General features: G+C 35.1%; 1 protein-coding gene across 4 annotated transcripts; it reads left to right on the forward strand.

The window, feature by feature from the left end:
* Nucleotides 1-1,545: 1,545 nt before the first annotated feature.
* LOC117918441 (ankyrin repeat-containing protein ITN1-like) lies at nucleotides 1,546-21,328 on the forward strand. Of its 4 annotated transcripts, none has more exons than XM_034835108.1 (9): nucleotides 17,663-17,753; nucleotides 17,841-18,411; nucleotides 18,592-18,741; nucleotides 18,905-18,994; nucleotides 19,254-19,316; nucleotides 19,404-19,529; nucleotides 19,633-19,794; nucleotides 20,085-20,413; nucleotides 20,510-21,328. In XM_034835108.1, exons 2-9 carry the CDS (start codon nucleotides 17,880-17,882, stop codon nucleotides 21,116-21,118), a joined length of 2,061 nt encoding a protein of 686 aa, XP_034690999.1. In that variant the 5' UTR covers nucleotides 17,663-17,753; nucleotides 17,841-17,879; the 3' UTR covers nucleotides 21,119-21,328. The 4 variants fall into 4 exon arrangements, with proteins under 4 accessions (XP_034691001.1, XP_034690999.1, XP_034691000.1 ...); XM_034835109.1 differs by having other exon boundaries at nucleotides 17,858-18,411; XM_034835110.1 differs by lacking the exons at nucleotides 17,663-17,753; nucleotides 17,841-18,411; nucleotides 18,592-18,741; nucleotides 18,905-18,994; nucleotides 19,254-19,316 and adding exons at nucleotides 1,546-1,550; nucleotides 1,729-1,878; nucleotides 2,042-2,131; nucleotides 2,390-2,452.
* Nucleotides 21,329-27,031: the final 5,703 nt, after the last annotated feature.

The following is a 27,031-nucleotide window of genomic DNA, read 5'->3' on the forward strand; positions in this document are numbered from 1 at the left end:
ATGGTAATTATGGATTGACTTTTATCCTCATTCCAGCCAAAAACTTGTTTTCAAATTTCTGGAAACTAGTTTGAAGGTGTCAATTTTATACTTAATTTTGTAGTTAGGTGTAGATGCTTGTCAACGTGAGAATAGCATACATTAAGCTCATTTTAATTAGGATGAAAAATGGGGACCACACCTGTGCTCACCAAACCCTCCCATAATTAGTGTTTGCTCGATACTTTTTCTTTTCCTTTTTTATTTTAAATATAGAACAAAAGAAGAAATAAATAGTTTCAATTTGGATACACTTACTAATTTTTTATTTTTAAAATAAAAATTTTATATATAAAAATAAAATATTTTGTACAAAAAGTATATTTACTTTATATTTTTAAAAGTCACTTTAAAAAATTTTAAAATTTGAAATAATAAAAATTTCAATTTTGTACCATGCTCAATCCTTTTTATTGAATCATTTTTCCTTATTAAGCTGTGTAACTCACTCTTCTCTATTATTCCCCTTTTATGGTACAAGTGAATGTGTGATGAGAGATCAAGTAAGTGTGCTTTTATTAAAAACTGTTTTAAATTTAATTATTTACTTAAGACTAAATTTCAATTATGATTTCTAGAATATGCATCGAAGCGTTTGAGATTTTTTTTTTTTAGTTTTGGATTTGTTACTTAAAGGTCATTGTATGTAGGACTTTGGGATTTGAAATGTGAAATGTGAAATGAAGGACGTACCCCTGGCCTTAAGGTTCGGGGTGTCACAAATGCTACCTTAAATATAGGAAATGGTGGAAGCGAATGAAGAGGAATGGATCGACTCTTGAGGATTTGGAGTTTCCGGCCACCGGTGGTGGGGGTACTGAGCGCAAGTGCAGATAAACGACGGGGGCTGCTTTAGCGTTGTAGGTGAGTGTTGTTATTCAATTATGTCTTCCTGTTGACTTATAACTTCAATTTGTCATGAGTTGGAATATATTGGAACTAGTTTCTGATCATATATAGAGCGTTGCATCCTATACTTCTAACAGAGGGGACAATGGCTTCTACAAGTGATGCGGATGCATCTGATCTGGAGAGCATTAGGAGAAAGTTGATGAAGAGCTTGGCCTGCAGTTGGGAAGAAGTTGTAAAGATATACGAGCAAGATCCAAGAGCTCACAAGGTCAAGATCGGCTCACCAGAGAACACAGCATTGCATATAGCAGTTTCAAGTGGGCGAAAAGACATAGTAAAACGACTAGTGAAGTCAATTGCGAAGAATGGTTACCCCGTGGATGTTCTATCTATATGGAATAGAGATGGGAACAATCCTCTTCATGCGGGGGTCTCACTGGGAAGCATTTCCATGTGCAGATGCATCACTTATGAGTGTAAAGAACTGTTGGGTCGCCGCAACCTAGAGGGTGATACACCCCTTTTAAGGGCAGTTCGCTATGGCAAGAAAGAGGCTTTCCTCTGGTTGTATGATATGTGCGAAGGCAACACAGCCGCTGGCTACTGTAAGAACGACGATGGTAAAAACGTTCTCCGTCTTGCCAGTGAAGGACACATGGGTAAGCAATATTAGAGTGCTGTTCTTCAGTTTACATGTTCTATTTCTTAATTGTAATATAAATCATAGGCATGAAAGTAGTCAGTTGTAATGAACCTCTATTAGGTGCGTACGCCTCTTTGGTTGGATGCCTCCAAAGAAGACTATAAATTTGGTTAATTCATGGTTGTGGTGGACAGATTTGGCGTTTCAAATTATTTGTAAGCAGGAAGATCTAATGGATGCTGTTGATAGTGATGGATTCTCCCCTCTGCATGTCCTTGCTGAGAAGCCTACTGCATTCAGAAGCGGAATTCATCTCAGCTGGTTCAACAAAATCATTTATCACTGTAAGATTCTCCACACCAAACCAAAATATTTGCAAGTATCAAACAGAGATTGATGCATGGGGCTGAATTGAATCTAGGGCATGCATCATTTGTTATCTTGTATCTGATATCTCCATCAAGGCCATAAATTTCTGACAGTTCCCCTTGTTAAGCAAATTGGAAGGTATTTCTGTTGAAGAGCTCATCCCTGCAGGGACTTCCAAAGCAAAGAAGAACTTCTTTCAAGAGCTACGGAAGCTGATTAAATTACCAGGTGGGAGCAGGGATCGGTAGCTTAATCATTTGGAAGAAAACATTATTGTAACCACTGACCGCTTTCTTGATGTTGCAACCATAATTTGTTGTCGTGGTAGTTAATCAGTATGAGACAGTAACAAATTAATATGGTTCACTTGCAAAAGGAATAGAAGCATTTCAGCATAGGAGATCTCAATCCCTCTTTTAGTATATTTTTGCTCATGTGTGCTGTGACCAAGCTCATACCTCAAGTAACTAGTGGAAAAAAATGCAGGAAAATCTAAAAAGCACTTGGATCCGGAGAATCCTGAAGAAGGGCAAGGAATTGAACATCATGGTGAGTGTTGGATCTACTTGATTTAAACTAAAGCACTCTTAAAAGAAACTTCAAGGAAACCCTGATTCCTACACCTTTGTATAGGTCATAATTCAAGCAATATTGGAGCTCAAGGACACATACCATTCCCCTCAAAATATGGCAGATGACTGAGGTTCATCAAGCTTCTCGTATCCCAAGTAATGCTGGTTATCATCTCAGTAATGCCAGGTATAACACCATATTAATCACCATCCCAGGTTTCTCTAGTATTAATTTCCAAAACAATAGAGGTTCAATGTACGTTCTTGTTTCTTTGTGGATACATGTTTATGTTCAAGCCAGATAAGGAAGCTAAAAGAGAAAAAAGAGATGCACGAATGGTCTCTTCAGATCCTGAACAAACTACTTGGACGTGCAAGGTGTCCATATGAAATGTGTCCCAAAAATGATGAGGCAGGCCAATGTAATGACGGTATTCATTTAGAGTATAGATACTTCGAAAGGGGAGAAGGTAACCTCTATGTCAACCCTGTTCATTACAAATAAACTTCTTGGTGTATGTATATATATATAGAAAGATGTGGAGACAAGGCAACCAACTACTTTCTCCAATATCTTTAACTGATATTAAGGAGAGGCGGATCTGGTGCAGAGCAATCACAACTCAAATTCTTGAAATTTTAACCACTGTTATTAGATGATTGGTCCATTGGGCTTTCTCTTGTAGTTGAAGAATGAGTTTTCTTATCTTTGTAGCTTGGGGGATGACACCAATACTAGTTGCATCAAGGAATGGTATCGTGGAAATGGTAGAGAAAATCCTGGAACTGTTTCCTGTGGCCATTTATGACAGCTATAAACATTTGAACATAGTGCTGATGGCAGTAGAGAATAGGCAATCACATATATATGACTTCTTACTCAACAGAAAACATCTTCTTGATAGAGAAATTGCATTTTGTGCTGTTGATAACCGCAGAAATACTGCATTACGTCTAGCTGGAAAGCTAGCAGGTTACCACCACCGCCAGCATATCCCCACCAGCATGTTGCAAATGCAGTGGGAAGTCAAGTGCTACCAGGTATGCAAAACTCAAGCTAAGATTTAAATTAGCTTATGAGAAATGACTCAAACCGATGAATAATAACTTAAAAGTATGCACTTGGTTCAATGCAGAATGTGCAGAATTCCTTGCCATCACATTTTGTTGTTCAAAAAAATAGGAGAGGACGTACCCCAGATGAGATCTTCCAAATACAACATAAAAAACTTCAAGACAAAAGCAAACAATGGCTAAATAGCACCTCCAATTCCTGCTCTTTCATTGCAGCACTAATTGCAACTGTTGCCTTTGCCTCATCAGCCTCTGTACCTGGGTAAAGCAAGACACTGGGGAACCAGTTTTTGAAAACCATCCGGCTTTCAGTATTTTTGCAATGGCATCGCTACTTGCTCTTTGCTGTTCAGTGATCTCCTTGCTAATATTCCTCAATTTTCATCTCCAAGCACCAAGACAAAGATTTTACTATGAACTTGCCAAGGAATTTTTTATTTGGTTTGACATCTCTCTTTATATCCATGGCAGCCATGTTGACCTGTTTCTGCTCGGGAAACTTCTTGATGCTTAAGGGTCAACTAAAATATGCTGCAGTTCTGGTATATGCACTCACCGGCCTGCTAATGGTGTACTTTGTTCTGAAGCACTTTCCATTATTTATTGATCTTCTGAAGGCTACATTTCGTAAGGTGCCTGAGCGTATATACAAGGAGTATCTGTAGATTGCTTTGGTCTGGGCTCAAGGAGGACCTTATGCCATGGTGATGATGGCCAGATCTGATGATGATGTAATTTTTCAGTTGTTTTGTGTCTTTCAAACATATATATATATATATATATATATATATATATATATATGACTGTAATCTTCCTCCTGGAGTATAGATTCTTATCAAATTGATTGATAACACAATCAATGGTGACCTCATTATGCCTCCCATTCGCCCCTGCATTCCCCTAAACTCCTCCAAAGCTCTATTCATCTCTCCATGTCTCATATACCCATCAATTATTGCAGTCCAAAAAACCATATCTGACCCGACTATAAACGGCATCAGCTTCCTCAACCAGTCCCTGATCACTATAAGAGCAGATCATCACGGTGAACATGATAACGTCTTCAGGCATTTCATCAAACATCCGACGTGCATCCCCCGATTCCCCTCATTTTCCGTGTAACTCCATCATCCTCAACTTCACAAAACGTTTGAGCTGGAGCCCAGCTTCATAGCCCGTCTATGGATCTCTTTCCCCTCCCCTAAAGCCGATTGGGATCCACGTGCTTTCAAAATGGAGGCCATTAAGTAATTATCAGGCAGAATTGACTCATGGAGCATTCTGGAATATAGCCGAATGCCACAAAGATGGCTTCCTGATGAAGCAAAGCCATCAATCAGAAGTATATGGACAGACACTTGGGTTGTGACTGTACTGAAAAATCCTAAGTCCCAAAAAATGGAGGAAAGTGGTGAGTCTGTGTTGATTACTCTAACTTAAATGATGTTTGCCCAAAAGATAGTTTCCCCTGGCTCCGGATAGATTAGATAGTAGACTCCACTGTTGGGCATGGGATGCTCTCCTTCCTAGACGTATTCTGCGGGTATTATCAAATTCCTATGTTCCAACTAGATGAAGAGAAAACCGCCTTCATAACACCACACGAATTGTATTGCTAGAGAGTCATGTCGTTTGGGCTCAAGAACGCTGGAGTCAACTACCAAAGGCTGATGACAAAGATTTTCAAACCATTAATTGGCCACACGGTGGAGGTATATATTGATGACATTGTGCTGAAGAGAAAAACCAAGGGCGAACATGCCCAGAATTTAGAAGCGACATTTCACTTAATGAAAATGTACAACATGAAGCTCAACTCAGCCAAATGCATATTTGGAGTCAGCGTAGGCAAATTCCTGGGATTCATGGTTACACAAAGGGGAATAGAAGTCAGTCCGGACGAAATCAAAGTTGTCATGGAAACATCCACCCTAGGTTCTAAGAAAGAACTGTAGTGCCTTACCGACCGCCTAGCCACGCTAGGACGTTTCATGGCCCGTTTCACAGAAAAACTAAGGCCCTTTTTCCTCACACTGAAAGGAGCTAGTGAGACCAGATGGACAAATGACTGCGCGCAAGCATTTAGAGAGATTAAACGCTATCTCACGCAGCCACCCATCTTGAGCAGTCCTCAGCCCGGTGAACAACTGTACATGTATCTAGCAGTATCTGATTATGCTGTCATTGTTGTACTCTTTCGCCATAAGAAAGGTAAAGAACAGAGGTCCATTTACTATGTAAGTAAAGCCATGGTTGATGCGGAAACCCGATACTCCAAGATGGAGCAGACGACTTTAGCCTTAAAAAGTGTTGCATAGAAACTCCGCCTTTACTTTCAAACCCATCAGGTAATCATGCTCACAAACCAACCGCTCAGAAGTATTTTGCATAAACTTTACTTGTCTCGAAGAATGCTAAAGTGGGTCATCGAACTAAGTGAGTACAGAATCAAATATCAGCCCAGATTGGCCATGAAGGGGCAGATCATGGCTGACTTTATATCTAAGATCCCTCAAAAGCCGTCTCAGCTTACAGGATCTCTTAGAAAGGGGATGGTGGATTCTTCACATTGATGAAGCATCCCGGGTCTCGGGGTCCGGGGTAGGCCTCCTCTTACAATCACCAATTAGGGAATAGTTAGAATAGGCTATTTGACTTGGGTTCCCTACCTCTAACAACGAAGCTGAATATGAGACAATATTGGTCGGGTTAGGCCTTGCTTTCACCCTATCACAAACTAAATTGGAGATATGAAGTGATTCATAACTAGTCATTGGGCAGATCCAGGGGGAATACAAAGCCAAGGACAAACGCATGACTCGAAAATTCAAAAATTCAAAAATTCAAAGGCTTCATCGGGACTTTTGCTCATAAAATCACCTCCACACATGGTTTCTAGCAATTGCTTCATAGTTGGTGACATGCCCTCATAGAAGTAACTCACCAACATCCATGTGTCAAAACCATGATGAGGACAAGCATTGACTACTTCCATATATCTTTCCCAACAAACATAAAATTTTTCATTGTCCAATGCCACAAAGTTGGTAATTTGCCTTTTCAAGACACTTGTGCGATGTGTGGGAAAAAATTTCTTTAAGAAGGTTGTTTGTAGTTCCAACCATGACCTTATGCTTTGGGGCCTCAATGAGTTGAACCACAACTTAGCCTTATCCTTCAATGTGAATGGAAAAAACTTTAATCTCATAAGCTCAATGGATGTGTTTCTCTCATGAAATGTATGACAAACCTCTTCAAAATCCTTGATGTGAGTATAAGGATTCTCATTCTCCATTCCATGAAATTGAGGTAGAAGGGGTACCAAGTGAGTTTTTATCACAATAGGCTCATTAGGAAGAACTATACATGATCCCATGCCTATCCTTTGAGGATGCATATATTATCTCATTGATCTAGATATGTGAGAATTGCCATTGTTTGGTCCTTGTTGAGTTTGTTGATTTTTCCATTGATTTTCCATTTCCTCAACAATTGGATCACAAACCAAAAATGATTAGCAATATAAGTCCTTTTCAATCTCTCCCTTGAGTTTTATTCTCAATGTAGCATGTAATGGAAAGCCTACAAAACAAGCGAAGAAAAACCAAATCAAAACAAAAAGAACAAAAGAGAAAAATAAAAGATAAAAATGGCATAAAAAATAATAAAAAATGGAGAATCAGTAAAAAGAACTTCACCAATCTTGTGATGTGGATCACAAGGGCTAATCCTCACCAAAAAAATGCCTCAATCACCTAGGCACCATCCCCGGCAACGATGCCATTTTTGATCGCTCATGATTTTGTCGTTTATTGGATCAAAACAAAATTTATAACCTAATTCACTATTCTATAGCAGTTTGTACCCGATCAAAAAGTGGTTTTAGTACAAACTATTGTAGTATAGTAGTTTTTAGGTATCGTCCACAAGGATGGATTATTCTCGATAATTAAGGCTTGAATGAGATGATAAAAAATGATTGTGATCAAGTGAAATTGATTTGAAAATGGATGATAAAATTTTAAAATAACAATGATTTCAAATTGAGAGGAAAATGAACTGTAAATAGAAGAAAATTAATAGGAGGTAAAATTCTCGGAGTTTGGATTTTCTAGAAGGAAATTTCCATGGTGAATGGATGTTGAGATCTAATTTTCATCAAGTTAGATTGAAAACCTATATTTTCATCTAAACCGATTTTTGATTTAGCTTTAGGTCTATATCTAATTTCTCTTCAAATTAGGTCATTTAATCCAAGAGATGAATTTAAATCATACATTCAATTCATCTTAAATTATCTTCCAATGATTCACACAATGTAACTATTCAATCTCATCAAATCTAGCATTAAGAATTTGATGAATCTACCTAGCTTGCATTGTAGTAATCATCCAAGACAATTTGAAGAGAAAAATCCCCAAATTTCAATTAATCAATCAATTAGATCAAATTATATTTGCAATTCAAGCTCAATTCTCTAATTCACCATAGATCTTGCCTCTAGACCCTCCCTCTTCCGAGAAAAACAAGATTTAGCCACTCATGCTTGGAGATTTGATCTCATAAGACATGTTTGGCTACCAAGAAAATGAGAGAAAATGAAGGAAAATAGAGAATTATATAGAGAGAAGAAATCTGGAAAGTTTTACAATTAACAAAATGTAAAAAAGTTTTTAAATGAGTCAATCAAGTTTCTATTTATAGGCCAAGGTCAAGTTGACACTTGACATCATCTAAGAGGTCTTTTGGAGGCTTCTTCACCAAAGAATCTAGAAAAAAAATACAGTTTTGCATGACTGTGCGAAAATTTTACATGGTCATGTGAAATCAGTTTTCACTTCTCCTATTTAGTTGTAGCCAAAATCCCCCCCTGGTCCATTTTACACGTCTGTGCGAATTTTTTGCATGTTCATGCGAAATTGAAAAACATGGTTTTTCAACTTTTTTTTTTTTTTTGTCATTTCTCCCATTTCTTTCTCTTGATTCCACTTCAACTACCTCCAAATCAACTCTATATCCCAGTCCAAACCAATTGCATTGCTTCTTTCATCATGAATTTGGATCATCATCATTGTATTTCAACTTCTTTTTGTCATTTCTCCCATTTCTTTCTCTTGATTCCACTTCAACTACCTCCAAATCAACTCCAAATCCTAGTCCAAACCGATTACATTGCTTCTTTCATTATGCATTTGGATCATCATCAACTTTATTTGTTCTCTTCAATTTGATTCATCTCTTTTGTCACTAATTTATCAAAATCATACCTTGAAATGATTCTAAAACTTCATAAAACTTGTTAGTAACTCTTGCAAGGGCAACAACATGTTAATTGAGTGTTTTAGGCATAATTACTACTCAAAAGATATGAAACTCATGAGAATTATTATATAAAATATGTTCTTTTTAAGTAGTAATCATTAACAGTATAAATAAAAAGGACCTTTAACAGGGAAAGGTCTAAGCGGAATAGTATATCCAAAATGCTACACCCCATCAGTACTTTGACTGCGTTCGGATGAAGAAAGAACGGAGGAATCTTCGTGAAATGAAGAAACTGCCTAATGAGTGAAGGAAGAGGTTTGTGGAGCCTAACATTAAAATGCTCCTTGCTGAAGATGATAACATTGAAGAGCTCCTTTTCGGTAGGCATCGGGCCACCATCCATCAAGCGAATAGCAAGGCCATTCAGAATGCGGAAGCACTCACTAAATTCCCATTCAGTAAGGAGTTCAGTAGGCTTCTTTGAATTGGTGCGACTGATACCTTCTCTTGGTCGGCCACCTTTCTTGCCCTTACCAGCTGCGCTAGTTGAAGCAACACCCCTCGCGTTAACATTCTGAAGTAGTGGGTCGAGTAAGACCTTCACGACACAATGACCGGTTATTAGAAAGTAGTCACCCGACCCTTCTACTAGTAGGCATTACCTCATATGTGCAACGGTTAGCCAACACAGGCCTAAGGCCCACATTTAGGGGGAATGCTTGGCACAGCCTACAGGGCAAGCCCTAGCCAAGGCTCCCCTTAACCATACCTCACAGAGGTATTAAACCTAACAAAAGCTAAATAAAAAAAAAAAAAAAAAAAAAACCCTAGTTTTAACAAACTCTACTAGACCTACCACCGGTGGCTGTTCCCCTTCCCAAACATGTACCAAAAAACCCTACATTTTACACGTCGTAGTACACATATTGTACCCAGGAAAGCCATAAACTCAAAAACGATCCCAATAGAAACTAAACAAGCATAGAAAGTAAAGAGGGCAATGCGAGGGCATAACGACTTACCAAAATGCAAGAAAAGTGCCACTAGTAGAAACCAAGCTCACCCAAATTGAAACAAGGAAAGACGGTAGAACTACTGGGAAAATGAACGGCAAACCAAAGTCGTAGTGACATAGAATGCAAGAACCGTAAGAGAAAATGAATGGTAGAACAACGGGAAGGCGACGATTGGTAAATTTCTAATTACAATATGAATGTTTGTATCGTTTCCACTTTGAGCCTTTGGGCTGAGGTGTGAAATGACCGTCATGCCCTTAGAGTGGGTTTTGGGGCATGACACCACATGCTTTCAAAATGGAGGCCATTAAGTAATAATCAGGCAAAATTGACTCATGGAGCATTCTGGAATAGAGTCGAATGCCACAAAGATGGCTTCTTGATGAAGCAAAGCCATCAATTAGAGTAGTGTAGAGATAGAGATTTGTGTTGTGACTATATTGAAAAATCCTATAGGCCTAGTCAATGGCGTGGTAGTTGAGGTGGTAGAGACAATGTCAAATTAGGATTTGTAAAGAAAAAGTTATTAACATATACCCATATTTATATTTTAAGGAAAATATGAGAGATTAATAATAAATCAAAGGTTATATTAACGAGAAAAAGATAAGGATGAGAAAAAGCTTCGAGTCACAAGGATACACTCTCGTAAAAGAAAATACGCCTTCTCTCTAGAAAATTGATTAGGGTTCTTCTCTTCTATAGTCCAATTAGCGTTCTTCTCTTCTATAGTCAAATTGTTAAAAATTATTTAATTCCACAACCTAAGTATCACTCATTATTCTTTAAAATAAAAAATGAAGATGTATTATTATAATAAAATTTTTCTCGTTTAACTCAAGAGTTCTTGTTTTCTTTTCTTTTTATTTTTTTATTTGTTTTAATTTTTTTTATTATATGTAAAACTACTCAATTTTGTTTAATAAAGAATAATAGAAAAACAGTTGAGAACGTGGTTTGTTATACCTGAAAAATTAAATAATAATAGAAATTAAGATAGGATGATATATAATTAAAATAATATAAATATGAAAATTATAAATTTTAATTTAAATATAATAGTAATAAGAGTGAAGCAGCTTAAAGACTATGAAGGGGTCATGAGAATGACCGTTTCGGATGAGTTGAGCATGAATTGCGAGGACTCGGTTAATGTGTTTGGAACTATGCAATAGAGAGAGATTATTTGTTTTGGATACATTAGGATGAATGTACCAAATACCAATAAGCTCATATGTCATACTATCAAGTATTTATTTATATTATAAAACAATTTATTTAAATTTCTTCGCTAGGTTATTACTATCTTATAGATGCAGACTACACAAATAGAGAGTGGTTCCTTGCTCTATTTATAGGATATCACTTAAATAAATGGAAACCCAAGTTAATGCTAAAATATTGCTTTGATGAAAATCGGAAGTGGCTCAAGGTATGCTTTTGTTTTGTTTTGTTATTTATTTATTTATTTTTTATTTAGGTTTTAATTTGTATGAAAAAACAATTATTCACTTTTTTTTTTTTTTTTTGTAACATTGTTTGGGAGTGTTAGATGAGGTATATATTAGGATGAATGTACTAGATACCGATAAACCCATATATTGTATTATGAAAATTTCTTTGTTAGGCTCTTACTACCTTGTAAATGTAAACTATACAAATAGTGGGGGTTTTCTTGCTCCATTTATAGGATATCATTTAAGTAAATAGAGAGAGCAAAATGGTAAAAGTGCATTTTTCATTTCATTTCCTCCGTGATTAGGAATCAAAGGTAACCAATTTCATTTTGATTTTGCTTCCAAGCTAATCAATAGGATTCATGATTTTGATTAGCTTCTCTTTCCACCCCTTCTCTGATTCTCTTTCCTATGATTTCGATTCCATAAAGCTAGTAAACATGCCCTAACGATCAAACTAGAATGAAGATTAGAGACAGTTATGACACTTTTTTTTTAAGCGTCAAACAAGAACAAAGGTCATCAAAGTTTCGGGACAAAATTACTTCTAAATTAATAATAATCACTAATTTTTTTATATATCTAATTTTGAATGTCATAATACATAGTAACCTTTATTTCTTAGTAGTTAGAATGCCATGAAACATAAAAGAACTAATAATAACATTAATTAATAAAATAGGTGAGAAGGAAACACCATTATTCAAATTTCAAGTCATTATCTAGAGGTCATAAAGATAGAACTTATTGGCCAAAGCAACACATTGGCTACTTACACAAACAAGCAGATAACTTGTGGACGGTATCATTAGCAAAATGGCAGCATGTATATATCCAGCGAGGGATATATACAGCGTTCTCAAAGCCAGTGTTCTCAAAGTCTTCAGGGTACCTATCCAGCGAGGGATCTCACCAGACATGTGATTATTGCTGACATCCAACAGCTCTAGCCAAGACATTCTGGAGATTACATTTGACAGACTGCCAATGAACTGGTTATTGTTCACAAGCAGCCAATGGGGAAATCTCCTTGCTGATTTGTTATGAGATAGATCAACTATTCTTAATTTGGATTGGTGCCAAAGAAACCCAGGGATATGGCCACTTAGCTTATTAAGATTACACCCTGATAAAACAAGGACCTTCAACTGAAACGAGGGAACCCAACCGGGAAATTCAGTTTCCACCTCTAAATTGTCGTTATTGTTGGCCATTGAAACTACCTCTAGCTTGGAGAGATTGGCTAACGAGCTGAACAAAAATGAACCGTGAAACGATTATTACTTTGATCCATAAACTGAAGGCTTGTGAAGCTAGCTATCAAGGAAGAAGAAAGATTCGCAGTAAACAGGTTCCTAGAAAGATCCAAGAATCTCAGAGATTTATATCATTTTTAAGATTGAAATGATAGAGAATAGATGGGTGTTTTTCAAGAGAACAATCTTCTTCTCTTGTGTGTTGTATGAACTCACCTTAATTTCTAACACTTTAATTTATTTAGTTTTTAAAAACAATTATCCTTTCAAGATAAGTCTTCAAGAATTATTTTATTTTATATTAAGACAAAAGATGAAGTAAATTCATACACCTAAACTAGCTAGCTAGTCCCTCTAAACGGAATTGTGAGAGCCAAAAAAGAAAAATGAGGAATCCAATGCTAGATGTTTGTTTTAGCTAGGTACATACCTTGAATGGGTAAAGAGCTATTGAGGTGATTGGTTGACAAAGATAAAGACTTGAGTGAAGCCAAGATTCCAATAGATGGAGGAATACTTCTAGTGAAATCATTCTTGCTCATATCTATCATCCCCAAATGGCTGAAAGTTTTCATGTCTGCAAAACAGTTAAATTTTAGAATGAACATAAATAACACAGTTCAGCTATTTTAGTTCAAAAAATGCTACAAATAAGTGTACAAACGGTTTTCTAAAATTGTTACCCTCGTTGCTCTAATAGATTACATGGATACAAAAGGATGCATAAAATTATACACTAATATGCATAAAATTATTTATTTGAATTTTATTTAAATATATTTGTACTTCTATAATATTTTAAATATAAAAATAATTCTCCATTATATTTTAAATTATATTTTTTAATATTAAATATATTTGATAATTCTAATTTTAATTTATTTATTTTAAAAATAAAATACGTTTAGAAATTATATAACAAAAAGAAATTTGGACTTTGTTATGAGTTTCTAATAAGTGAGACAATTTCACAAAGAAACAAAAGTTATGGGTGAGTAACCGTTAATTTCCCATTTTAAAACTTCTTTAAAAAATTTGACAAATAAAAATTGTATTTTTATTTTTATTTTTATTTTTTTCTATAATTTTTTTAAAAAAAATAATAATAAAACCAACTTATCTAGTATAATTTTTAAAATTATTTTCAAATTAAAAATAAAAAGATTAAAAAAAAAAAAAACCATAACTATTCATTTACCGTGACTGGGAAGGAAAAAAAAAAAAATTATGCATGTGGAGTTGATTTGGGTGAGATTTGTGTATCCCTCTTCAACTCTCAACCTGTCTAAAAGCTTAAAGATTAGAGTATGAGATGTGCACATGCCTATGAAGGTGAATTAAGTGCATATTTATTATATTTAAAAGACTTAGAGTACATTTGGAGTGCTCCTACAGGCCACTTTTAGCATAAAAAACGTTTTTTAAAAATAAAAATCAAGTGCTGATCAAAATTTTAAAAATATTTTTAAAAATTAAAAAATTACTTAGTGCTTTTTAAAGATGTATTTAGAATTTGTTTAACAATGATTTTAAAATGAATTTCTAATATAAAAAATATTTAAAAAAAAACAAGCATTTAACAAAATTTAAAAAATACTTTTAAAAGATTAAAAAATCACTTATAATAATTCCTAAAAAAATACATCATAAGTGATATTCTCAAAAACATTTATAAAGATAATATTTTTATTAAAAACACTTCAAGTAAAATCACTATTAAATACATTATAACACATGATTATTTCAAAAACATTTTTAGAAAAAAAACTTCCATTAAAACTACTCTCTACACAAAAACTATGAAACATCTAAAAATTTCGTTCAATTGCAATGATAGAGGCTGCTTGACCCCAAAATAGGGTCTTTGGCTCATGGTTCCTTGAGGTGTGAACGGTGTGGTTTGAATTCAAAGTTGTCTTGTTAAAGAAAATACGGTGGATTTATTTATTAGGGTGGTTGGGATTTGAGACTTATAGAGTTTTTTATTTTTATTTTTTATTTTTGTTATTTATTTATTTATTTTATTTACTTTGATGATCCAGAAGATGTCGGCTAGAATTAAATACGGAAAAAGAAAAATAATTCCCAAAGGTGGGAATGGGATCTCCCATGCATGTTCCTTATGTTACAAAGTTGGGTATTGGCGACGGATGGTTAGGAAATAAGTTAATGAAGTTGACTAGGAAAAAATAATTCTCAAAGGTGGGAATGAGATCTTCAATGTTTAGGAATGACAATGGAGCGTATTTTTTTGGTATCCGTCCCATCCTGCTCCTTATGGGACAAGTTTTAATTTTAACTAAATTGGTTAAAATTTTTTTTTTTTAAAACCCGGGAGCGGATTCAGGACGAGTTTGGGTATTGCTTTGTCCTGGCCCATCTTGCCCCGCCTTGATTATATATAAAATTAAATTTTAAAAATAAATTAAATTAAATTTTACTATTTTTAATATATAGATAATAATAAAATATTTTTAATAAAATAAGTTATAAAAAATATAATAATTTAATTATTTATAAAGAATATATATTTTAATATAATTAAAAAGTTTAAAAGTAATTTTTTATAAAAAAATTCAAAAAAAGTTAAATGGGGTGGGATAGGACAAGTTTAATTTTTTAAATGAGATAAAAATGAGAATTATTTTTACTAAATGGAGGGACGACCCATCCCGAACCCAACCTATTGTCATCCATATGCATGTTCCTTATATTATAAAGTTAGGTATTGAGAATTGATGGTTAGGAAATAAGTAGACAAAGGGCAGGATATGAATATTTATTTGAAGGGATCAGGAGACAAAAAGAAATAAAAAAAAAAAAAACCAAAACAAAATAATCGTTGACTTAGCGGAAATTATGACTTGACTTACAGTAAATCCCTTGGAAAGGAATCATATCCGGGTGTTAATTTTATACTTAATTTTGATGTTAGATGTAGATGCTTGTTAACATGAGAATAGCATACATTAAGCTCATTTTAATTAGGATGAAAAATGGGGACCACCCATGTGCTCACCAAACCCTTCCTTTTCATGCTCCAATAGTTAATTCAAGAAGTACTAGAAAAATGCTAAATCAGAACATTTGAATTATCCTAATTCTTCTTCCTAGTTCTCCAAGCTTTCCTTGAGTTTGAGGTGTCAAAAGTTTTGTCCACTTCCTTCAATTCTCGTTGTACTTCTCATTTCACTTTGATATTCCTTTGAAACTTTTTACATATCATTGTCATATATGGTTGGAATCCCACAACTAAGAACCCTAAGTAAACAAATCCATGTCATTATTTTAATAATAATAATAATAATAATAATAATAATATGGATTTGTTTATAAGAGTGGTGGAGACATGCCTTTTTTTTATTTGCCCTTTTGACTTTGAGTTGGGAAAATTTTCATTTTCCCATAATTAGTGTTTGTTCAATAATTTTTCTTTCCTTTTTTTTACTTAAAATATAGAACAAAAGTAAAAATATTTAGTGTCAAGTTTGGATATGCTTACTACTTTTTATTTTAAAATAAAATATTTATATTTTAAAATAAAATATTTTGTACAAAAAATATAATTTACTTTATGTTTTCAAGAATCATTTTAAAATTTGAGATAATAAGAATAATACCTCAAGTTTTTTTAAACATTTTATAAAAATTATTATGTGTTTTTTTTTTAAGTTAACCTCTAAAAGTTTATGTATTTTATATAAAAGTTATTACTATTTTTTTATTTTAAAAACAAAAAATAAGAATGATGTCCAATAAGACTGTTTATAATTTAATTTTTTACTCAACTTTTCTATCAATAATCTAATAATAAAGCAAATTTCTAGGTTATGCTTTCATCCTACTTTCCCTTCTTTATTTTCTTTCTAACAAACTTTAGACATGCAAATAATACCTAAAAGAGTACTTTTTTAAAAAAAATGAATAAAAGGGCTCATCACTTGATTAATCACACAACCTGCGGCCTCAAATACAAAACCTTTGTTCCTCTCTTTTCCTCCTAACCCTATTGTTAGTTGTTACTAGTTATGATCATAAGTAATAATACTATCTGTAATAGGGAAATTAGTGTATTTTGAAAATTTTAAATTACATACATTGAATTTACAGATATTTATGTATTTTAGAAATTAAAAAAAAAAGAAAAAAAAAAGTAAGATATTTTTGGTCCCCACCATATTATCCAAAATTGAAAAGACAAAATAGAGAGAAAAAAAGGGTCTTTATAGAACTTTGATTGGAAGGGTAAGAGAGGAGAGACTTTTAGTATTTGTTTGGTTCTACAATTTAAAGATGTGAATTAATTTTTTCAAGAATTTGAATTGTTAATTATATAGTGAGTTAGTGTTTATACTTCTTTATTTGTTTTCATCTATTTATTAAAATATCAAAGTATTTAAATTCCATAGAGTGGATCAAGTAATATTTTTCTAAATATACTATGATTTGTGATTTTGTTTATAAAATAAATTGAGAATATCATATGATTTGTTTGATTATTATGCAAATGATTTTAACTTCTTCGAGGTAAAGGTTAATAATGTAGTGAGTTAGTTTATGTCTCTTTATTTGTTTTCATCTATTTATTAAAATATCAAAATAATTAAATCCATAAAGTGGATCAAGTAATATTTTTTTGAAATATACTTTAATTTGTTCCTTTGTTTATAAAATAAATTGTAAATATTATATGATTTGTTTAATTATTATGCAAGTGAAGTTTATCTTTTCAATTAATTAGAGTGATTTTGGAAATACGGGTTATCAATAGCCCTAGTCAATAAGGATAAATGGTTAACCTTTATTATCTTTGATGGGATAAATTGTTGACCTTTATTATCCTTGGTGGAGTAGTGATGTAATGTAGCCCTAATCGACAAGGGTATTATTGGCCTTTGGTATACCATTGATTGGAAACTGTTTCATTAACTAATAAGAGGAACATGGCCTTTGGTGTACCATTTATTTATTAAATTTTGGATTAATTAGTCACTTATGTGTTGGACTATGGGATTTAACATGTGAAATGATTGAGATGTCATTGGCCTTCGGGTTCGGGGTGTCACAAATACTACCTTAAATATAGGAAATGGTGGAAGCGAATGAAGAGGAAGGGATTGACTCTTGAGGATTTGGAGTTTCCGGCCACCGGTGGTGGGGGTACTGAGCGCAAGTGCAGATAAACGACGGGGGCTGCTTTGGCGTTGTAGGTGAGTGTTGTTATTCAATTATGTCTTTCTGTTGATTCACTTGATTGTGACTTCAATTTGTCGTGAGTTGGAATATATTGGAGCTAGTTTCTGATCAAATATAGAGCGTTGCATCCTATACTTCTAATGGAGGGGACAATGGCTTCTACAAGTGATGCGGATGCATCTGATCTGGAGAGCATTAAGAGAAAGTTGATCAAGAGCCTGGCCAGCAGTTGGGAAGAAGTTGTACAGATATACGAGCAAGATCCAAGAGCTCACAAGATCGAGATCGGCCCATCAAGGAACACAGCATTGCATATAGCAGTTTCAAGTGGGCGAGAAGGCATAGTAGAACGACTAGTGAAGTCGATTGCCAAGAATGGTAACCCCGTGGATGTTCTATCTATAGGGAATAGAGATGGGAACAATCCTCTTCATTTGGGGGCCTCACTGGGAAGCATTTCCATCTGCAGATGCATCACTGGTGAGTATAGACAAATGTTTGGTACCCGCAACAACATGGATGATACGCCCCTTTTAAGGGCAGCTCGCTATGGCAAAAAAGATGTTTTCCTCTGGTTGTATGATATGTGTGAAGGCAACGCAGCCCATGACTACTTCCAGAACAAATATGGTGAAACCATTCTCCATCTTGCCATTGACGGAGGATGCATGGGTAAGCAATATTAGAGTGCTGTTCTTCAGTTTACATGTTCTATTTCTTAATTGTAATATAAATCATAGGCATGAAAGTAGTCAGTTGTAATGAACCTCTATTAGGTGCGTACGCCTCTTTGGTTTTGGGTGCCTCCAAAGAAGACAATAAATTTGGTTGATTCATGGTTGTGGTGGACAGATTTGGCGTTTCAAATTATTTGTAAGCAGGAAGATCTCATGGATTCTGTTGACCGTGATGGAATCTCCCCTCTGCATGTCCTAGCTGAGAAGCCTACTGCATTCAGAAGTGGAATTCATCTCGGCTGGTTCAACAAAATCATTTATCACTGTAAGATTCTCCAAACCAAACCGAAATGTTTGCAAGTATCAAACAGAGATTGATGCATGGGGCTGAATTGAATCTAGTGCATGCATCATTTGTTATCTTGTATCTTATATCTCCATCAAGGCCATAAATTTCTGACAGTTCCCCTTGTTAATCAAATTGGAAGGTATTTCTGTTGAAGAGCTCATCCCTGCAGGGACTTCCAAAGCAAAGAAGAACTTCTTTCAAGAGCTACGGAAGCTGATTAAATTACCAGGTGGGAGCAGGGATCGGTAGCTTAATCATTTGGTAGAAAACATTATTGTAACCACTGACCGCTTTCTTGATGTTGCAACCATAATTTGTTGTCGTGGTAGTTAATCAGTATGAGACAGTAACAAATTAATATGGTTCACTTGCAAAAGGAATAGAAGCATTTCAGCATAGGAGATCTCAATCCCTCTTTTAGTATATTCTTGCTCATGTGTGCTGTGACCAAGCTTATACCTCAAGTAACTAGTGGAAAAAAAATGCAGGAAAATCTAAAAAGCACTTGGATCTAGAGAATCCTGAAGAAGGGCAAGGAATTGAACATCATGGTGAGTGTGGGATCTACTTGATTTAAGCTAAAGCACTCTTAAAAGCAACTTCAAGTAAACAGTACTGATTTCTTTACCTTTGTATAGGTCATAATTCAACGAATATTGGAGCTCAAGGACACAAACCATTCCACTCCAAATATGGCAGATGCCTGAGGTTCATCAAGCTTTTTGTATCCCAAGTACTGCTGGTTATCATCTCAGTGATGCCAGGTATAACACCATATTAATCACCATCCCAAGTTTCTCTAGTATTAATTTCCAAAACAATAGAGGTTCAATGTACGTTCTTGTTTCTTTGTGGATACATGTTTAGGTTCAAGCCAGGTAAGGAAGCTAAAAGAGAAAAAAGAGATGCACATGTGGTCTCTTCAGATCCTGAACAAACTACATGAACGTGCTGCAAGGTGTACATATGAAATGAATCCCAAAAATCATGAGGCAGGTTCAGAGTATGAATACCTCATAAGGGAAAGAGGTAACCTCTATGTCAACCCTGTTTTCATTACAAATAAACTTCTTGGTGTATATATATATATATATATATATATATATATATATATATATATATATATATATATATATAGAAAGATGTGGAGACAAGGTAACCAACCACTTTCTCCAATATCTTTAACTGATATTAAGGAGAGGCAGATCTGGTGCAGAGCAATCACAACTCAAATTCTTGAAATTTAACCACTGTTATTAGATGATTGGTCCATTGGGCTTTCTCTTGTAGTTGAAGAATGAGTTTTCTTATCTTTGTAGATCGGGGGATGACACCAATACTACTTGCATCAAGGAATGGTATCGTGGAAATGGTAGAGAAAATCCTGCAACTGTTTCCTATGGCCATTCATGACACCAACGGCTGTAATTGGAACATAGTGCTGGAGGCAGTAGAGAATAGGCAATCACATATATATGAATTCTTACTCAACAGTAGTCATCTTATTGATAAAGAAGGTGCATTTCACGCTGTTGATTATCACAGGAACAATGCATTGCATCTAGCTGGAAAGCTTGCAAATTACCGCTACCTCCAGCGTATCCCCACCAGCATGTTGCAAATGCAGTGGGAAGTCAAGTGGTACCAGGTATGCAAAACTCAAGCTAAGATTTAAATTAGCTTATGAGAAATGACTCAAACCGATGAATAATAACTTAAAAAGTATGCACTTGGTTCAATGCAGTATGTGCAGAATTCCTTGCCACCATATTTTGTTGTTCAAAAAAATGACAGAGGAGATACCCCAGATGAGATCTTCCAAATGGAACATCAAAGACTTGAAGACGCAAGCAAACAATGGCTAAATAGCACATCCAATTCCTGCTCTTTCATTGCAGCACTTATAGCAACTGTTGCCTTTGCCTCATCAGCCTCTGTACCTGGAGGGGTAAAGCAAGACACTGGGGAACCAGTTTTTGAAAACCATCTGGCTTTCAGTATTTTTGCAATGGCATCGCTAGTTGCTCTTTGCTGTTCAGTGATCTCCTTGCTAATATTCCTCGCCATTTTCATCTCCAAGGACCAAGACAAAGATTTTACTACGAACTTGCCAAGGAATTTTTTATTTGGGTTAACATCTCTCTTTATATCCATGACAGCCATGTTGACCTGTTTCTGCTCGGGAAACTTCTTGATGCTTAAGGGTCAACTAAAATATGCTGCAATTCTGGTATATGCACTCACCGGCCTGCTAATGGCGTACTTTGTTCTGAAGCACTTTCCATTATTTATTGATCTTCTGAAGGCTACATTTCGTAAGGTGCCTGAGCGTATATACAAGGAGTATCTGTAGATTGCTTTGGTCTGGGCTCAAGGAGGACCTTATGCCATGGTGATGATGGCCAGATCTGATGATGATGTAATTTTTCAGTTGTTTTGTGTCTTTCAAATATATATATATATATATATATATATATATATGACTGTAATCTTCCTCCTGGAGTATAGATTCTTATCAAATTGATTGATAACACAAACAATGGTGACCTCATTATGCCTCCCATTCGCCCCTGCATTCCCCTAAACTCCTCCAAAGCTCGATTCATCTCTCCATGTCTCATATACCCATCAATTATTGCTGTCCAAAAGTACATATCTGACCCGACTAAAAATACATAACACTTGGCATCAAGTCAGCATGCCAAGTGTTATCACCTGGGCTTACTAATGAAATTGCACCATCTGTATGTGTCTGTGAGGCCTTTTTAGTTTTTTGATGATGTGATGGAGATTAGGTGAGTCTAAACTGCTCTCCAGAGATGAAGCAACAATCCCAGGGACATCTTCCTGGCCAACCATATGCAGAGAAACAAGGAACCCGATTAATGAACTCAATGTTTTCATCGTAGCACCACGCCATCTAGATGCCCAGATTTGCTAGCTTGAAAGTCCTCCCAAAGAATCTACTCCATGAACAACAATAGAACTACTGGATTCTAACAATGATTGATCACTAAAATCACCTACAGTAGGTGAAGCTTCGGAAAACTCCCCTGGTCGAAGAGGTACTTGCGCTGGCAACTGGATGAGCAAGTACAAGTGATCCCATAAATTAGTTATGACAGAGATTTATATGCGTAATAGTTGGAGAAATACTGGATAAAAAAAAAAAATAATTTGTTTCTACCAACCAGAATTCACTAGCATATTCCCACTAAAGTTAACATGAATGGCACTTGAAAATTGCAAGAATTCTTCATCCACATGAACATTGAGCATACTCCCATGCAAGTCAAGCATTTCAAGTTTTGAAAGCAGCTTGAAACCTTTTAGGGAACCTCTTCACCAGTACTAAATAAAAATATAACAGCATTCTTGAATCCATGAGCCCCTTAAGAAATCTCCCGAGCAAGTTCCAACATAGAAGCTACGCACGAACTACAGTCACCAGCTCTTTCTAACAGTTTGCACCAGATTTTGCATGAAAACAATCCACTAGAACACCATCTCCCAGCTAGCCATGTTCTTAATCTTTTCTTCCTCTGCCAAAACATACTGGAGTGTGTCATCAAGAGCATCAGAACCAATAGAGTGGAGATCCATGTAGATTGTTAGAAGTTAGGAATATCCATTTCGGCCTCTCTTTCTGAACAACATCAGCAATGAGTTCTGCATTTGGGCTAAAGTTTCATCAATTACTGCTGCGATGGCAGTTGTGACTGCTGCCCTTGTGTTGCCTAGTTATCTGCTGAGGAAGGATCAAACCACCACCAGTTATGAAAGCTTTCATATTTGGCCTTTGAAACTGCTCCAAGAAGCTCCGTACTGATTCCTGATCCATGTAGGCCGATTTCAATGGGACAAGAGTGTGTTCTATTTGTGAATCAGACACTTTGTCACCAAGGCCAAGAACTTATGAGGTATTTCCCTGTTGCCACTCTCTTTGCATGACACCATCACTAATGTTCAATCCTATCTTCAAAGTGGCTTTTCTGATAGTGGGTCATGCTTTGTTCCAAAAATATTGCTAACAGAGGAACTTTGAAAATATTCTTCCGATCCATCAGCACCTTGAATTTGAATCTGATTGTTGGTTTCACAAATACCCTTAACAGCTTCTCTTTCCTCTGACTTACCAAGGTTCCTTAAAACACTGAAAACTGCAGAACCACTTTTAAGGTACTCAACTGATTCATCAGTAACTTGGACGCAATTAATGATCACATGATTGTCTTCCACATTTTCTCCTTTACATCTTTCTCGCTCTGAAACTCGTTTGCAACACTCTCTGGTCCATGAGTCAGCAGGTGCCCTAAGCAGGTTCAGGGAATTGTAAGAGGCCCTCCAATTCTTCTTATCAAATCTCAACAATCTGCTGTGCAAAATCTCCACAATTCTTCCATAATCAGGTCGTGAGTATAAATTTGCCATAATGACACTATTACCTGTGTTTTCAGGCTCCATCTCGAACAAATGATCACAAACAAACTTCCCAAGTTCGACATCACCAGAAACTGAAACCCCATTGAGCAGTGCACCCTAGATTTTGGCATTTGGTTCAACTGACATATTAGAAATGAATTATGTTGCTTCTGAGAGCATTCCAACTCAGCTTACAACTCCTACCATGCAAACATAATATTCAACAGAGAGCTCAATGCCATATTTTAGAAATATCTCATTAAATACCTTCCAAGCTCTATTGACCATCCAGGGATGGGCACAAGCTGCTAACACTGTAGTGAAAGTGGCATGATCAAGCCTAGTTCCAGATTGAATTCCCTGTGCTGCTGCTTTCTGAAAGAGATACTTCTTTGTCTACTTCAACAACCTTCCAGGAGAACTTCTTCTCTAATTGATGGGGTTCTGTATGTTTCCGATGAAGGGAATGGACTCTGGAGGAAGAACTCAAGCTTGACACAACAAAGCTGTAGACGAACATTCCCTAGCATCAACTTCCATTTGTGCAAACCCATATGAGGACGATATTAACTAGTACGAATAATTCTGAATTTCTTCTCCATATCTGATGAAAATTGGTGACTTAAAGCAAGCTGAAGCATCTTATCATATAGATACAGGGCACAATCTCTCATACCAATAGATGCCTACTGACCAACCTGAGATTTTCTGTAACACTCCTCAAATAATCAGTTTCTGCATATTTAATGAAACAGGTGCAGCTTTCATGAAGCTTTTTGGAAAAGTTCTCATGGCGCTTCTCATCAGAATCTTTGACCACAAGAATTTCAAGTGGTGGGGTTCCTGGAGATGCAATAACCAGCTGTCTAGGACTGTGATTCCTGCCAACAAATCTTCCCATACCAGAAGTTGTATGAACTGATTTACTGGAGGGATCATGCACCACTTCCACTGATATTTGACTTGTCATCTAAGCAAGAATGGTTAGATGAAACCATGTATGATGATTGCTCACTGATCTATTCCAGAAAAAGCAAGCTTTGTCTGATCAAAAGGAAGCTGTAGCTTGCCCTTTTAGAAATTTGAAAGTGCACAAGTAGTGTTCCTAAGCATATACAGCTTTGCACGCTAGTTCAACTGTGCTAGCAAAGTAAGCAGAGCCCCATTGCCAAGGACAAGATCACCGCATTTGAAATCTCATGATGCCACCAGTAAGCTTGTTGTCCTTTTGAAATCCAGCGCAGATCTTTTCAAGAATTAGACTAGGGGAAACAGTTATAAGATAGTATCAGATTATCAGTTAATTTCAACTGTGATATAGATTTTGGAATTGAACCCATAAGCGTTTTTGCACTCAAATCCAGAGATGCTGTCTTCTTGCAATTGAAAAGGTCCAAAGGGATCCACTCGATTGGTTTCTAAGTCCTCTCTTGAAACAGAATCATTTTCTACAAAAATCACCATCCCGGCAATCGTAGGGCATTATGTCAGAATTTCCATCACAAATGAATTTCTTGGTAGCACCATTAGTAGTCTCAGCATCAAGCTCACTTAATCAACTCCTTCACTAGCCTATTCAAGTGTTCAATAGCAGCAAGGAATTCCCCATAGTCTATTGTTCCACTGTCGTCAATCTCAGCTGCATCCAATGTTGTGTCATCCTTGAGAATCTTTCCAAATGCAATCAACTGATAACATAGCTCATATAGTGTCCACTGATTCAGCTTGCACAACCATGGCCAAAGGCACTTTTGAATGGACTCCAGCATAGGGCACAGTTCCAGGATATACAACTAAAGCAGCTCTAGTAGTGGTTGGAGAGGGACTCGTCCTAATCTCTCAGCCACTCGACCAACATTTATGTCCCTGGAAAAGCAAATGGATGAAGTTTTAATAGCCTCACATTTTCCACACTGTGCATACATATCTGCCAGTGCATTCCTCAAGAACAAGCCCAAGACCATCCCTCTGATTGATTAATTAATCAATCCACTTCCCCAGATCAAGTGCATCAAAAAACTAAAGAGAAAGAACAGAGGAGAACCAGAAAAAGCAAACAAACAATATATGAACCAAGAAAAGCCACATCTGATGCTCTTTCAATGGGCTTGGACCGCTGGGAAGAGTAGATTCAAACAAGAAAAAGGCAACCAATATCTTCAAATAAGGCAAAATGAAACAGAGCTTCACTGAGTTCAAATAATACTGAAAAGAACAGTGAATGAAACAATAACAATGAGCATATGAACAAGCTAGAAATTAACAAAACTCATGTGTTGCTTCTGTTGTCCATAACCAAACAAGCAAACAAAACCCCAAACAACAAGAGGAGAAGATGAAAGAACAATGGTAGTGAAGATGAACAAGAGAACACAGTAAACTTACCTGAGAGCTGCTCTAAAGCAAAGATTGCTGACTTCTCAATGCTCCTCTTTTCTGGGAAAACCAGCAAGAAAATGAAAATCCCCTGAAAGCTCCTTCACAGTTCTTGCCCAGCCAGAGAATCCCTCTTCCCTAAAACAAAACCTCACTCCAAAAATCCTCTCTCTGTGAACTTTTCTTCCTATGCAAGCCTCTCCCTAAAACCTCGAATCCTCCCACCCTCTGCCTCACACTGTTCTAAAACCTTCTCAACCAGAAGGATCAACAAACTTCCTACCTCACTGCACTCTAACCAACCGCTACAGCCCACAGCTCTCTCCGTGTGTTTTTTTTCATTTTTTTTCTTCTTCTCCGGTCCCTCTAAGACCAGTTCTCCGCAGCAGCTTCTCCACTCTCTCTATTTCCTTTCTAACAGCCAAAAAACTGCTCACTAAAGCTAGCTGTCCCCTTGTAGCCCACTACTAGTCTGCAGAAAAGTGCCCGAGCTTTGACCCAAAATAGTGTGTTTTAAAAAAAAATTCTAAAAAATAAAGTTGTTTTAAAAATAATGCCCGATCTAATGTGTTTGTGCCACATAAGCTGCCATGTCATAAAACCGTAGTTGGTGACTACGGTTTTATTTTTTTAAAGTGGTTAGAAACCGTAGTTACCAACCACGGTTTTAACTTTTAACTTTAAGTTTAAAGCCGTAGTTGGTGACTACGGCTTTGACTTTTTTTTAAAATGGTCAAAGCCGTAGTCACTAACTAAGGTTTTAACTTTATATATATTTATATATAACTTTAACTTTTTTAATAAAAATATTATATTATTTTGATTTTAAATATACTTATTTCATTATTTTTAAAATAATAATATACGAAATTAAATAATTGATATTTTTAATTTGATATAAAAATATATTTTTAAATTTTATTAAAACAATAGGCACTATATTTAATATAAATATAATTAATTAATTAAAATAAAATATAATAAATTATATTTATTTAAAATAAATAAATTATAAATGCCTATTTAAAAAAATAAAAAAGTAATATAAATTATTATATTAATTAATAATTTTTATATATTATATATAAGTGGTATATAATACCTCTCTCTCTCACACACACACACACACATATATATATATATATATATATATATATATATATAAAAGTTTAATTTAAGTTTAAAATTTATCACATTTTTATTTAAATATATAAATAAATTTTATTAAAACAATTGATACTATATTTAATATAAATATAATTATTTAATTAAAATTAAATATAAATAAAATATAATAAATTATGTTTATTTAAAATAAATAAATTATAAATGCCTATTCCGAGAAAAAAATAATATAAATTATTATATTAATTAATAATTTTTTTTATATATTATATGTAAATAGTATATAATATCACACACACCTATATATATATATATATATATATATATATATATATATATATAT

Source organism: Vitis riparia, chromosome 7 (assembly GCF_004353265.1).
Source record: "Vitis riparia cultivar Riparia Gloire de Montpellier isolate 1030 chromosome 7, EGFV_Vit.rip_1.0, whole genome shotgun sequence".
NCBI classification, from domain to species: Eukaryota; Viridiplantae; Streptophyta; class Magnoliopsida; order Vitales; family Vitaceae; genus Vitis; species Vitis riparia.